Source organism: Syngnathus leptorhynchus, chromosome 4, assembly GCF_054491065.1.
Source record: "Syngnathus leptorhynchus isolate UIUO chromosome 4, UIUO_Slep, whole genome shotgun sequence".
Taxonomy (NCBI): Eukaryota; Metazoa; Chordata; class Actinopteri; order Syngnathiformes; family Syngnathidae; genus Syngnathus; species Syngnathus leptorhynchus.
Window position 1 is genome coordinate 18,083,600 of NC_141198.1, and position 13,674 is coordinate 18,097,273.

General features: G+C 43.6%; 1 protein-coding gene across 3 annotated transcripts; it reads left to right on the forward strand.

Moving 5' to 3' along the window:
• The first annotated feature begins 4,724 nt into the window (after positions 1–4,724).
• On the forward strand, positions 4,725–12,812 carry tmem161b (transmembrane protein 161B). 3 transcript variants are annotated; one of them, XM_085910729.1, is made up of 12 exons: positions 4,725–4,999; positions 6,922–7,025; positions 7,112–7,192; positions 7,985–8,082; positions 8,158–8,314; positions 9,733–9,884; positions 9,961–10,021; positions 10,095–10,235; positions 10,343–10,456; positions 10,548–10,722; positions 10,801–10,897; positions 11,210–12,812. In XM_085910729.1, exons 1-12 carry the CDS (start codon positions 4,997–4,999, stop codon positions 11,485–11,487), a joined length of 1,461 nt encoding a protein of 486 aa, XP_085766855.1. In that variant the 5' UTR covers positions 4,725–4,996; the 3' UTR covers positions 11,488–12,812. The 3 variants fall into 3 exon arrangements, with proteins under 3 accessions (XP_085766855.1, XP_085766857.1, XP_085766856.1); XM_085910731.1 differs by having other exon boundaries at positions 11,728–12,812; XM_085910730.1 differs by having other exon boundaries at positions 12,641–12,812.
• Positions 12,813–13,674: the final 862 nt, after the last annotated feature.

The following is a 13,674-nucleotide window of genomic DNA, read 5'->3' on the forward strand; positions in this document are numbered from 1 at the left end:
GACATGAAATTGGGCCGTATGTGGCCCCCACACAACAATGTGTTCAAGATTGTCTGGTTGTTGTCAGACGGTGTCTCATTTCATCGTGGAGTCAGCGTAAATATGTGCCGCCATGCTTAAACAATGATGGCGGTGTACTGCAGCTGCCCGTCTCGTCTCGTTCAATGAAGGTTGGGGCGGCCGCTGAGAGATGGTGAAATACTATATTAAATTACCCTGATTAACAATTTAGCCACGATCACGCAAACCATGTGTGTATGGGGGTGCCTGTGGAGAGGCCCACGGACCATTCATCCCCACAGCGCCAAGGTCGAAAGGTGCCCCGAGTTCACAGGCTCGGGTGCTTTGTTATGTTAATTGACTTGCCCAAATCAGCTGCCAGACACAAGAAGTTGCCTGAGAACTTTCAGTCAGTCGTCATTCCGCTGTTCATCTTAGCACCCCCAGCCTATACACAAACAATCCCCCTTGACACATTCCATGCACAATCCAGCATTTTTTTAATGCAGAAAAAAAGGGTGGGGCAACGTGGGTGTTGGGACTGGTTGTTCTTTTAAGACCTGCCGCAATAGCTTTGTATTTGAAATGTACACTGTAGTCCAAAATATTGTAAAAACAAAGAATCTCTTTCGTATTATATTTATTTTCAGATGATTTATATTAGATTATTATTACTATTGATATCATCTTGGTTTGATGTCTTAAATTAAACAAATGATCAAAATGTCTTCATATGTTGGATATTTAAATGAATCGTAATTATGCAACCAATTTTATGATCAAATATAAAGGGAAAATTCTGTCACTGTCTTTGCAAGAGTATACAGGAAAAAGGGGGTGCATTTTTTTTTTAAGACACGCGGCTCCATTTTGTATGAAACATACGATCGTTGTGCATTTGTTTAGTATTTGTTTGAAAAAATGTACTTATTTTCATGAAATACCTGCACATAATACACAATTTCAATTCTAAGAAAATGATTCAAATACATTTTCAAATGGCCAGCCTGCCTTTCACCAAATATCAGCTAGAATAAAGCACACACAGGCTATGCCAAACAAATACAAAATGGAGGATGTCAATGTCATTGTGGTAGCATAAATAGTTCAGCAAAATACAATTTGGGAAGATCTACTCGTGTAATGTTGCCGCGTCTCGAGGGAGGGACAATCAATACACATTAACGAGTGTGTTGATAAGACGTGTACTTGAGGTCAAGGGTCAAATTCTGGTCAAACACCCTTGACAAGAGGTCAAAGTCTTTAACTTAAGTGTGCCTTTGGTTCATTGTCCCCAGCAATATTTCCTGAATTATTTGAAAACAATTGAATGTGTCAAATATCAGAGCAGCATTTACCCAGACAAAAACTATGCAAATGAGATTTTTATTTCAAATTTTTATTTATTTTCTTTTGTTTGAAGTATTTGAAGTATTCATGCACGTGAAGGCATAAAAAGTGCAAACGGCAAAATCAACAGTACAGCTCCACTACTTTAGAATTAACATCAATACATCAACAAATATACATATCTATACAATAATAACAATAACATGCAATATAATTATGTACCACTGTCTGGATGACACATTGCGGACCGCCGAGTCGTCCCGAGTTGTAGGCGTCAATGAATAACTTCTCTTGTCTCATTCATTTCCGCTCAAGACAAAAGAAAAATTCCCATCAATGCAAATGAGAACCCGAAAAGCCTCATTTGACTCTCCGAAAAGGAAGGAAGGGAGGAAGAAAAAAAAAAATCTCAGGTTGGGTTTGTCACACATGGCAACATATGCTCCGTGTTAACACAGCACAGTCAGTCACATCCTTGGATTTTTAGTCTGCACTCACCAAAGCGTCTTCACGCTCACGCCGCCCGCCACAAGAGAAAATAAGGACGCTTCTAATTCTCCCAGCATAATTGCCTGATTATAATGAGCTTCTCTCTCTCTCTCTCCCCTATCTAGCTCGGCCTTTATTTCTCTGTGCACGCTCACACACACACACACACACACTGGCACACACACTGTATCCCATTTGTATTATAAATCAGTCTTGATATGAATAGGGAAAATATGTATTCATATATCATGACGTTGAGTTGGCGCTGGATAAAACGTAGCGCCTACAATAAATCGTCTATACATTAAAATGACTACGCTGACATGGAAATTAATGCTCAAACTAATCTTTTGATATTGCGGCGCTTTGCAAACATTACACTGACAAATGGGAAGCTAACGCAATGTCAACATTAGATCGGTGACAAATAAATGCCATTTTTTTTTCTAAATGTAAGAAAGGTATCAAAAGGTGCACGTGTGAGATCAAATATTGTGTATGAAGAAAATGTTTGCAATAAGGTCGTATTTGGTGCTAAATGTGAAAAACAAGAGAAGGATTTAGTCGACATTTTAGATTCAAATTAGTTTTGTCTTATGTGAGGTCAGAATGTGACCTTCTATCAAAAGTGATGGAGTCGTGGTCATTTAACCCGCAGTGTTCTTTCACTTTGACGGAACTGTCACGGTCGTCATGTTCCAGCGGGATTTGCTCTTCCGTCGCCCGAAAGCTATCTAAGCTAAATGAGCAGACCCACTCATGAATGCTCTTGTTTAATTACAATCCCTGATGGAAAAAAACCACTGATGTGGGAGCAGACAACAAAAAAAAAAAAAGAAGCCCTTTAGAATTCAAATATGAACACACTAGCCACTTCATGAGGCACACCTAAAAAAAAAAAAATAACATTCAAGAGCTTTGTTAAATGATATCATCTATAATTGAGTGAAAATATTGAATATTATGTTTGTAGTTTATAGTGACAAAAATACAAAATTGTCCGCTCAACGAAGATGCGGTGCGGTTGCGCGTCCATTCTAAACGACAACCCTAATAAACAAAATTGTGAAATGACTATCTACAGTATCAAAACGGAACATTTTCAAATGATTAATTTAGAAACAAATGAGAAATCGAACTAAACTGAATTAGATCCTTGAGCAGGTGCATATGATAAATGCGAAATGTAATTGATCGAATAATCATTTTTCTTTCTTCATTCAAAAGTGTTTTGGATGTGCTTGAAGACTACATCTTGGAGCAAATGAGAGAAACATATCTACTTGATTTCATAATTAATATGAATCCCTTGCCAATTTTCACCTCTTGAATTCATGCACTTTTATTTCCTGTCATCCTGTTTTAAATGCCACAATGGCCAATTGGAGCAAAAAAAGCTTCTGTGCCTTGTGTGCTGCAAATAAATTATTCAGTGCTATTTGCATTTGCATTGTAATTTGCATTGGTGTACAGTAGATTACACAGACTGGAGAAGGAGGCGTCGCGCCAAAGAGAATTACATTCACCAGCGCTTTCAGTCCCGCTTGCTGAGTGAGGAGTTGACTTTTTGTTCTATTTTCTTCCTGCGCTTGGAGCGAGTACGCTGCTGAGATCACTGACACACATTTCAAACTGCTGTTTGATTAATAAAAGAAGGAAAAGCACGTATAATGCTCCCCCACAAAAAAAAAGGCCTTGACATAAAAAATGAATGATGACATTCAACAGTGAGTCTATTTGATTGACTGGACTGAGATTTTTTCACTGTAATATTCTCAACATCTTTATTTATATTGGAAGATGAGCGAGGAGGCAAAAGCAGCAGCAGCAGCAGCAGAGGAGATGTCATATGGATTAAACACTCGGAAGAACTCGCCGAGATTCTCTGAAGATTCTGCCGATTATGTTTCATCTAAAAATAACAAGCCTGACTAAAAAGACAAGAAAAGGAAAGGCACACAAACTCCAGAGAGAGTCACATTCAAACAGTAAGAGTGTGATATAGAAGACAAGTCGCAGAATGTACAGTCGAAAGACAGCTAGCTCACTTTAATTATACATAATCAGCAGATGCAGAAGCTATGGAAGCAAAAGGTCTCTTTCTTGCATTGGGGAAGTGCATTTAGAAACTTGATGTGCTTTCAATGATATGACATTTCAAAACATTAACGCCAGCACGCATGATGGGACTTGTGAAGTAGATTGAGATGATTCCAAAATTGGATTATGACTGCGTGGTTTTGTTGTACAGTACATGAAATGCATCTATCTATCTATCTGTCTGTCTATCCATCCATCTATCCCTTTGGGCAATTTGGAGTGCTGGAGTGCCCAATCAGCCAACCATGTATGTGGTTGCGAACCCGGAGCAAACCCACGGAGAACATGCAGACTTCACACGGGTGCAGAGGCGGAATCAAACCCGCACCCTCAGAACTAGGAGGCGGTGGGTGGGCTAAACAGTGCACCACCGAGTCGCTCTTCCACTACCTCTCTCTCTCTCTCTCTCTCTCTCTCTCTCTCTCTCTCTCTCTCTCTCTCTCTCTCTCTCTCTCTCTCTCTCTCTCTCTCTCTCTCTCTCTCTCTCTCTCTCTCTCTCTCTCTCTCTCTCTCTCTCTCTCTCTCGCAATGTGCATACCATTTGCTAGACATGCTTGTCAATAAAGCAAAAAAAAAAAAAAAACACTCCGGTCCGCTTGGTCCGTAAACCCTACATAGCGCTACGGTTAAAGCCTGTTCAAATATTTACATTGCAACCAGTCCTCGAGGTGTATTTTGATAAACCAAAAAAATCATTCATCTTTAAATTAAAATGTTATGTGATTTTAAATAGAATAACCGTAAATAAAAAATCGGCTGGCTTTTTTTCCCCTCAATAAATACTCAGGCATATCTTTGGACACCTGCTTACCCGGAGTTTCACCGTGACCTCTACTGCTGTTGAAAATACTTGGTGGCGGCGCTGCAAACATTTCGGTGTAATTTGACGATGTAAACCGCGCTGGTGGACGCGGTGCAACCTTACTGAAAACAACTCATTCATTTTGTACTTAAACGTCGCAAGAAGGGCTTATGTGCTCCTCGCCGTGTCATCTCCGATTCGGAGTGCTGTGTGTTGTCGGCGTTGAGCAGCCTGTTTCAGCTGCACTGCATCAACATGGTAAGCGTGACAGACGAGCGAGCGAGCTCATTTTTTCTTACATTTGCTTCGTTTAAATATGATTTCAAAGTCATCGGACGCATTTGTCCTGACTGTCTTGATCCCATTCAATCCATTTTGCAGCAGTGCTACAGGTGGAGCTTCTTGCTCAGCTAACCGGTAGCTAACTCTGAGGTGCACCTGATCTCTATCTCATTGCATGCATTGATGGAAGCATTTTAGGTTTGGCTTCTAGGCTTGCTTTCTTCCTGGTGGATGCCGACGATATTTTGCGATTTAAGGAGTCTGCATTGGTTACTGTGAGTGTTGCAGGGGCAGCTAAGGTGTCTGGATACACCTGGAGCATCTTATTTGACCCCTGGATGCCCTTTCACAACAGGTGGTCTGACCCTTTTAAAGGCTTCCACTATTCATGCCTGATAGCAGTTTAAAAGCCAACTAAGAATCTATTAGAATCTGGAATTTGATCTCTTGCGATTTTTGTTCTTCATCAGGTCGTCCACTCATTCTGTGAATTCTTCTAGAGGTCAAATTATGTTCACCTGTTAGGTCAGAAATCCAAAAGCTGAATATTCTCATTTTCATACGTTCAATCACAGCAGTCGTGGGTCGACAAGCCTTCCCGCGTAGAGCTAAAGTGTTGACCAAAAGCCAATTGCATAGGCAAAATTGCATACTTTGCGTATGTGGCACATGGAGACGTAAACAAACACAAATACCAGCAGGTCCCAAACTGTTGACGAGTTCATTTATTTATCCATCCAAACTCAAAAGCAGCCGACCTTGTTTGAAGCCCATCCTGACTATTTAAACCAATTTGCCTTATTTTCCAATGCCCTTTAAATTGATCCGTTTTACAGTGAGAGAAGGTCTTGAAACACACAAATTAAAAAATAATAATAAGGTTCGGAGATGAGCTTCTTGCGTAGAAAACCCACCTCCCTTCTCCCGCCCACCCCCTACAGATTTCAATTGGTTGTCTGGTGAGGAAGGGGGTCAAGCAGTATGGGCAAGATAAGAGGAAGCACGCTGGCTCAATTTCCCCGAGGTGCGAGAGATCCTTGCAGGTTTCCTATGACCATATCGGCGTCCATCCAAGCAACTTGAGGTGGTGGGCTTTTGACCCACATAGCACAAAGTGGGATGATGCGAGGTTGGGTTTTGCCACCAGTCACCTCTGAGCAAAGATAATTGCCACGTTATTGGCACGCTCTGACACCTGAGAAAAAGTATTGACATATGGTTTTGGAGCTTAGACCAGGTGAAGTGCGCATGAGCCCTGTGACCAATTTCATATGTAGGTCTCCAGTCTGTCTACATTTTGCATCCTCTGTCTGGGCTGACGTGGGCTTAATTCCCATTGAAATGTATTTTATGGGCTTGTATTTAAAAGTACAAAAGCAGTTATCAAATTTGTTTTCATTTTAAAACTATTTTCCGAAGAACTGTATTGATTGAGTAGCTCTATAATTAAAGCACAAACCGTTAGAGGATTTTTTTTTGTATAGGTGGTTTAAAGGCTTTCATTCATTCATTGCTGCCCTGTGTGAAAAGCCATTCTGATATCTGAAGGCTTGAGTCAATTTGCCGACCTCACTAACAGCGATTGGATTAAAGCTCAGCTTGATGGTGATGATTGAGCCCCTAAGTACTAAGTGAATATTGATTTTGGATATTGAGCCGCTTGTGTTGCTCAAGTCGTAACTGTGCCAGCTTTTCATTCTCTTCCATGCTTTAGTAGGCAGACATTTTCAGATGCAATAGAACTTAAACAGTTGGGCAAAAATCTGGTTCGGAGATGGTCATCAATGTTTTGCCAGTATAATATGTCGCTACGCTACCCAAAGCATGAATCACTCCACCTACTTTAGGTGAAATATTTGTTCCGTTTCACTGCCACTTAAAGCGTTTTGTTTTCCCAGGGTGTGATCGGTGTGCAGCTGGTGGTTACCATGGTAATGGCCAGTGTGATACAAAAAATCATACCTCATTATTCCTTTGCAAGATGGCTACTTTGCAGCGGGAGGTAATTCGCACTGTCACAGCGCTTTGTTTTTTGTTTTGTTTTTTCCAGTCGAATGTCTTGCATTTGAAAAAGTTTTGTTTTGCCAGTCTGCGCTGGTATCAGCACCCTACGGAAGATGAGTTGAGGAACCTTGCGGGGAAGCAGAAGGGACAGAAGAAGAAAGACAGGTAAGTGTGCCCATGGTGTAAAGATGTGGAAGAGAAGGTGGACATCATGTTGATGGCTTGGAATGAGATCTTCAATCATGTTTGGAGTCAAGAGACAAATCTGCTTTTCTTTTTTTTCCTTATTAGTAGGAGGCTTTTAGACCTTCAGTTGTGACAATGACAGTTTCATAGGAAACTCAGAATTCCCCCCAAATTTGCCAAAAGACAATTTTATCGTCAGTGGCATCGGTCAAACACATGAATTTAGTGCATTTCCCCGTGTGCTTTATTTCTTAATAGGGCTTTAAATTGAAGTCACTACTGGAAGTTAATCCGCAAAGGGCGGGGGCTGGCTTCCACAATATTCCTTTTTCTCTCACCCTTTATGAGGCAGGTTGGTGTTCGGCGGCACCACATGTTTCAGTAATCCCCCAAAAGAATAAGATGGGCCACTATCTTTTTTTTCCCCCGCCCCCTTTTCCATTGTTGGCTCGCCGACTCCCTCGGCCGAGCGGAGGGGGCCGTCAGGTACCTCGGGAAAGAAATGTGACTTGGGTGTGTTTTGGCTCAGGACTCTTCCAGTGGCATTGTCCTGGGAATGTAGCGCCCACACTGGGCAGATCCGAGGAGGCCCGTCACATAGTCGTTCACGCTCAAAGGCTAGCTCTCCCTTACCCGCTGCGAGCGCTTTAGTTCTGCCTTTGCCCGATAAACCGCATTTTCAAAGAAACGATAAGTACTCGTGTATGACGAAAAGATTCTCTTGAATGTAAAATTCAATTGGACTCATTTTTTTGTTGCTCTTTATACCAGGAAGTACAATGGTCACATAGACAGCAAGCCGCTAACGGTACCCAAGGACATCGATCTTCAACTCGAGTCAAAATACATCACTGAGGTCGACACATTAGGTATGAACAGCTTCTTTTTTCTTTTTTTTTTTGCTTTGGATGTGCCTTCAAAGTGTCTTTTTCCTGCGCCCTCAGCATTGCACTACTTCCCCGAGTTCCAGTGGCTGGTTGATTTCACGGTAGCGGCGACTGTGGTCTATCTAATAACGGAGCTCTACTACAGTGTCGCTCAACCCTCAGGAGAGATGAACATCAGTGTGGTCTGGTCCATGCTGGTGCTCGCCTTTGTGGTGTATCCTTCAATCGCTCCCGGCACGATGTCTCGTCGAGCGACGGTGTATTCCAATCACATAGACGCCGCGTCGCGCTGTGAGTCATCTGGAAAGCAAAAAGCATTTGAAAGCATCTGCTCCGTGTCGCCGGGCTTTCAAAATGACACCAGAAGGTCTGGGGTTTTTTTTGTTTTGTTTTTTTCAAAAGCAGCCGCTAGAAATCCCTCTCGTTGCCTCTCAGACGGCGAGCGTCTGTAAAAAGAAACAACTATCGTGACGGTCCTGTCAAAAAATAACCTTTAATATCAGATGGATGTCGCCAGAAAAATATTGTGTTTCCTCAAAACGCCGCCCGGCGACTAACGGACGGTGTGTCTCAATTAGTCGTCGGGTTTCGGGAAGAAATCGACGCCTCTCCTAAATCCTTACTGCCTCACTTTGCTCACTAAAGGTTGGGAAACGCTCGCTCAAATGTGTTACGAGACAATAAATGGCTACAAATGTGTGATGTCATCATCAATTCGCCGACGAAGCGTGGGACAAATTTCCAAACGAGAAACTCGAGCTTGACCCTCCTTCGTAACGCAAAGCAAAGGCGGACGGACGTGTCGTCACCGTGCCACGAAAAATGTTTTGTTCTCAAAGGAACGCGACAGTTTAAGCAAACTCTCTTTTTCAGTGGCCTCGTACATTAAACGCCTTTGTCTGTAAGAGAGGTCGAATCAATTCGGCGTGATTATGTCGATCCGAGCGGAGTCTCGGAAATGATGCGGGGATCTCCTTGTCGTTTTGGCCCGACCGCCAGCGGCACCTTTATGGTCCGCAGCTCCCCCGCTATTTTGCTACGCTGAATGATGGCCTAATAATATGCATTATCCGTGGCGCCAAGCACAGGAATCAATCTTTTCCAGTGCTCCTGGTCAACCTCGGCTCGCCGCGGTCAGATGGTGTGTCATTTTCCCGGCGACGTCCGAGATTGGAGACCAAAATTTCCCAGCGCGGCACCCGACCTGCTCGGTGGGAAGGAATAGAGCAAGGAGCGGATGACACGCGACTGTGAAGATGAGGGAACGCGTTTCTTCAATATATGTGCTAATGGAGCACTTGATTTTCACTTTTTCCCGTTTCATTTGTAATGACAATGTTTAAGAGGATCCCCGACCCGCCGCCGGCGCCGATAGCCTCGGCCTAACTGCCGTGGGCTCCGAAAGCACTTTTATAAGATCACTTTGGTGTCTGAACTCCATAGATACACTCGTCGAGAAATAGTCGAGCGAGCTGTATCAAAATACGTTGTTGGACTTTCATAGCTTTTATTGATTATTATTCGACCTTAAGCCTGTATAAATAAGTTTGCATGTCCGCGTGACCTCCAGCCCTCCTCGTGCCTGTAGTCTTCCATCCCTTCCAACTCTTTCCTTGACCGTTTCCCTTCCAGCAAGATTCTCTTCTCTCTGACAACTCACTATTTTAAACTGGAGGAAGGAGGCGAGCGCTCCCTCTGCATAACGTTCGGCTTCTTCTTCTTCGTCAAAGCCATGGCCATTCTCATCGTGACGGAGAACTACCTGGAATTTGGTCTGGAAACCGGTGAACGCTGCTCCGTCCTCAAGCCTCAACTCTCTGCCGTCCTCAAGCTGAACTGTCTCTTTGTCTTCTCTCCGAGGTTTTGCCAACTTCTCCGACAGCGCGCTGCAGTTCCTGGAACACCAAGGCTTGGAGTCGCAGTAAGTTTGCTTTCACCAATGTTTATTGCCTTGAGAAACTCCTTCCCGACTCCACGATTTCTCCACTTTCCAGGGGTCCCATTTCAAAACTTAGCTTCAAGCTAATCCTGGCCTTCCTCTGCGCTCTGATCGGAGCCTTTTTAACCTTCCCGGGTCTGCGATTGGCCCAGATGCACCTGGACGCCCTCAATGTGACCACTGGCAAATTTACGCAGTGAGGCCCCCCGCATTTCATTATGTAGCTTTCATCACTTGTTGTTTCTTTCCCAGTGTTTCATCTCCTATGCACACATTAACCTTTGACTCTCCCGCTCGCTTCAGAACTTTACTTCATATCAATTTCCTGTCGCCGCTCATCATGGTCCTGCTTTGGGTGAAGCCCATCACCAAGGACTACATCATGAACCCCACCCTGGGAAAGGACAACTCACCTTTGTGAGTAAACCGGATCGGAACGTAACGGCTCTTTTTTTTTTTTTCCTCCCTCCGCCGTCTGGTGACTCTGCGCTCGGTGTCTCCGTGTCAGGATGGCTGAGCAGACGTACGACACGCTGCGCTTATGGGCCATCGTAGTGATGTGCGCGCTGCGGCTGGCCATGATGAGGCATCATTTGCAGGCCTACCTCAACCTGGCGCAGAAGGCGGTGGAGCGGATGAAGAAGGAGGCGGGGCGAATAAGTACCGTCGACCTGCAGAAGATGGTGATTGGCGTCATCTGATTCCCAAAAGCAGCAACTTGTTTTCATCAACACAGCTCTCTTTTTTTGTTTGTCCCTCAGGTTGCACGTGTTTTTTACTACTTGTGTGTCATCGCGCTACAGTACGTGACACCGCTGGTGATGTTGCTGCATACGACTTTGCTGCTAAAAACCTTAGGTGAGCCTTCTTGACGACCGTCCTAATAACTCCACAGAAAAGCAATTTCCCAATCATCCTGACGCTAGACACCCATCTCTTTTGTTCTTTGGAGACAATTTGGTAGCAAACGTAAGAAGGCGTTCCATGAGAACGCTGACAGGTGTGGAAATCCAAACTTTGTTGAGTGATTGTGCCGCTGCTGCTGCTGCTTAGCAGGATGGAACAAGCACAGGAGAAAAAAAAAACCAATCGTGTTGAATTTTGATGAAATGCCATAATGGGCTTCCCCTTGAGCCCGCTTTGACGTAACGTGTCGCTTGTTGATATCAGGTGGACACTCTTGGGGGTTCCATGTTGAAGAAGAGCTGCCTTGCATGCATCAGATGGACACTGCACCAGTGGAAGCACCGATAGCGCCCCCGGTGGCGGAGGCGGGAGCGCGGTCCTCCGTGGCCCAACTCTCTGTAGCCTTGGGGGGCCTGAAGACCGTCTTCAGCCCTTTACTTTTCCGGGGCCTCTTCTCTTTCTTCACGTGGTGGATCGCTGCCTGCCTCTTCTCCACCTCCCTCTTTGGCCTCTTCTACCATCAGTATCTCATGGCGGCGTAAAACGAGGCGGCACTGACTTACCATATCGTCGGAACTATCGGTTTGACTCCCAGTGCTTCCTCCGCAGATGACGACTGTGTGTTTTTGCATTCACTCCTTTTTATTCACATCACAACATTTCTTACATTTAGTAACGATCACAAACACGTGACTGACAAAGTAACAATGGTGGTTATCATGCTGGACACGCAAACAGCCGTTCTTTTTATTTCATTTTTTTCTCCCGCAATTATTCACCAGGAAGTATGACTGAGTTTGGAGAGTTAACTTGTTGGGTGCAAGACACACGGCGAAAGAGTCGCTAGGATGAGCTGCTCTGTCAGCGCTGACGCATGACGGGGGATTCCATTGCTTGAATGTGTCCAAATGAAGTTGAAGACGTTCCAGAAGATGTTGAAACAAGCAACTTTGTTTTTTTTGTATTTTTAATATAAAACTGAGCCATTTTGAAACAAGCGCGAAGCTCTTTCCAAGCAGCTGTGACTGTTTTCAAAAGGGGAGGGGCCGTGCTCAGGTGAGCGGACGCCGTTGCCATTAGGACAAGATGTGTCGCCTACTGTTGTTGACGCGAAAATGCCTTTTATGTTTTTCTTCCCTTGATTGTTTTGCTAACTCCAATCACTCCCCCCCCCCCCCGTTTTGAGTTTTTCTAGCAAATCAAGTTGATTGGTGCCAAGTGTTCCCATGCCTGTCTCAAACCACATCTCCACCTTAAGGGCCTTACAGTTCATGAAGAATTGTGTGTGTGTGTGTGTGTGTTTTTGTATGTGCAAATCAAGAGCGAAGTGTATTTGTTGACAAAGCTAATACAAATGTCCAAATCTTTCAACAAAGCAGGGTACAATGTCCAACACTTTTTGTGCCCTCGTTTTCCCCACCTATTTTGACTTTGACAAAATGGGGGAAACAACGAATGTATTAAGTCTGCCTGAATTGGATGTGATTCATTTTCCTTTGGAACCTCTCCACACTTCCTATGAGTCATTCTGCTACCAACTTAACACGGTCGCAATTTATTTTTTTTGTCCTAATGACTGTTTTACTGATCTTTTTGTTGTATTTATTAAAGACGTCTAGGCCTGTAAACATGATTGACTTGAATCACTTTTGTACATGTTAGGACAATTCAATTTCATCTTTTTTTTTCTTTTAGCGCGGCCTGTTCGGTTGGGAAGTAGCTGGGATACTTTCAGGATTGGCTTTTCATCAGTCCAGTGCCACTAAAAGTTTTGCTTTTATTCTATTTCACGGTCATGTACTGATGTTGCTCCCGTACGTATTTATTTCAGCATTGGAATTTTTCTTTGAATAAATTATGTTCTTTACTTTGTGTATCTTTTCATCCTTCGCACTTGACAAATATTGGAAAATGAATTTGTTGAAATGTATTACAGATAAGTGTGCACAACTGCAGAAAGTACCACCATTGTGATTTCCAGCGCCCCCGCCCGTGTCTTTAATACCTCAATAAGACCATTACCACTCCAGTTGAGATATGTGTCCTTGTGTAAACTACTATTGATTAAGATCAATTTAGCTTTTCTTGCCACTGTGTCCTTGCTGGAAACGGCAAATGCTTCCTCTTAGCGCACGAAAATTACTTAAGGCCTCAAGTGCCTTTGTCGGGCCGAGCGGCCAAACCAGAGCGATGCATCGGTAGGTCCAGATCAATAAGAGATTATGAGCTTTCCAAATAGACTGGACGTCCCCCATTCACTTGATTTGGCCACTCCATTTTTAGACCATTTCAAATGGAAAGAGTCATTCAAGAGAGATTATGTACACAGTCCTGACTAAAATGAAATGAAAAGTCCCCTTGCCAAGTGTATTGACGACAATAAAAGTATAGTAAGTAATAAAAAATGTTCCCGTTTGAATGGATCTTACTTTAATTGGCGTTGAACAAAGTGTGTCCTTGCATTAGCAAGCACCGATTGAGGCTGTCAATGGCCACTTGGACGTAACCTTTTCGATCAAAATTTCAATTCGCACATTTAGCGACCGGGCGGTTGTGTCAGATATCATATTTCGAGAAATTTGAGATATTTCTCACACTGTAGATGGATAGTGCAATCGGATGAATCCGATATTTTGATTCAAGGAAAGCGGGTGAAGCCAGAGTGAATGCAAACCGCGTGCAATGTTAGGAGCTAAGGCTTGGGCTAAGGTTAGCCTTAGGGCAAGGGT

Coding starts and splice junctions, on each gene's coding strand:
- tmem161b (XM_085910729.1), top strand. Junction 8,083..8,157: donor CACTGAGGTCGACACATTAG/GTATGAACAGCT, acceptor CTGCGCCCTCAG/CATTGCACTACTTCCCCGAG. Junction 9,885..9,960: donor GGAATTTGGTCTGGAAACCG/GTGAACGCTGCT, acceptor CTTCTCTCCGAG/GTTTTGCCAACTTCTCCGAC.